General features: G+C 40.8%; 1 protein-coding gene across 1 annotated transcript; it reads right to left on the bottom strand.

The window, feature by feature from the left end:
- Positions 1-126: 126 nt before the first annotated feature.
- On the bottom strand, positions 127-1,166 carry LOC111671521 (ADP-ribosylation factor GTPase-activating protein 3-like). Its single transcript, XM_023428631.2, has 3 exons — positions 994-1,166; positions 732-884; positions 127-298 (listed from the first exon to the last, which is right to left on the bottom strand). Exons 1-3 carry the CDS (start codon positions 1,089-1,091, stop codon positions 127-129), a joined length of 423 nt encoding a protein of 140 aa, XP_023284399.2. The 5' UTR covers positions 1,092-1,166.
- Between the last annotated feature and the right edge of the window lie 58 nt (positions 1,167-1,224).

Raw genomic sequence — 1,224 nt, 5'->3', positions numbered from 1 at the left:
CTGAATCCTCAGTTGAGGGGAACATGCAATTCTACCCCCGGTTGTATAATGGCCTATGTCAAAAGTGTGACTCTTTTGTTGAGTTTTTTGTGTTTCCTGAAAAACCTGAAAAAATGACTTAGGCCATTATTTTAAGAGGGTGTCGATATATAACATGCTAAAAGGCTGTACCTCAGAGTTGTCTTGTTTTCCAAAGTACATGTCAGAGGAGATGGCTTTGACATCATCTCCAAACTTTTTCCGAGCTTCTCCTGAGTCTGACACCGGCACTGCTTCTGGTTTCCTCCTGGATGTGGGCCTGATAAAAGATAATGAGTATAAATTAAAGCGATATTGACATTATAATCTGAACAATTCAAGTATTAACCCATATTCTCAAAACACACTGATCACATTGAAAATGTCACTCATCGGTCTCTAAGTTTACCCTTTACCACACAGTACATACACAAGGGACTTACAGTATGAGAGAGTCTAAATATTATATTCTTTATTTCAGCCATAATTCATAAACAAACTTGACATTAACTTAAAACATAATTACAAAACGATCATGTGATTACAACATGATTCCAATTAAAGTGGATAAATGATGACTTGCAGAATTGCCTTGTGGTGGAAGTAACAGTGCCTTAAACTTCTACTGTATGTAGCCGCAACAGCTGGTTGTGCAGACACTGTTAAGGTAACAACAGCTGGATGTATATAAATCATAAAACAACGTCTCCTACCTGTCATCAAGTGAAGACATAGCGGAGGACAAGTAGAAGTCTGGTTCTGGTTTCTTGCTCTCCTTTATCCAGCCTCCTCCATCGCCTCCATCACCCCAGCGTGAAGAGAAATTATCAGACAGTTCAGTTTGATCCTCAAACCGGGACAGGATCCTAAACAGAGAACAAGTTCAGATTAACGTCAGGTGGACAATCAACATGTGAAGTTGAACGGTCATCAGCAGCAGCTGAAGAAAAGGCAGATCTTCTGTCTTCGTCTGACCTAGAGGTGAAGGACCCTTCATCATCATCTTCTTCAGTGTACCGCCGCCCTTTGGTGGTCTTTCCCCGCAGTGGATTCTCCTGCTGAATGATGTGCATGTCTGATGTCACAGAGTGAGAAACTCCACTATGGAGAAGAGCAGAGACAGAGTGAACATATGAGCCAGAAACAAAGTCTTTGATTAGTTACAGGATCACTAGTATTTGCCTCTTCATCATCATCATCATCATC

The sequence above is a fragment of the Seriola lalandi genome, unplaced genomic scaffold (genome assembly GCF_002814215.2).
Source record: "Seriola lalandi dorsalis isolate HSWRI2012SDOR001 ecotype SW California unplaced genomic scaffold, Sedor1 jcf7180002007109, whole genome shotgun sequence".
Classification (NCBI taxonomy): Eukaryota; Metazoa; Chordata; class Actinopteri; order Carangiformes; family Carangidae; genus Seriola; species Seriola lalandi.
Note: the sequence above shows the minus strand (reverse complement) of the source record. Positions and strands in the feature narration are given on the sequence as shown.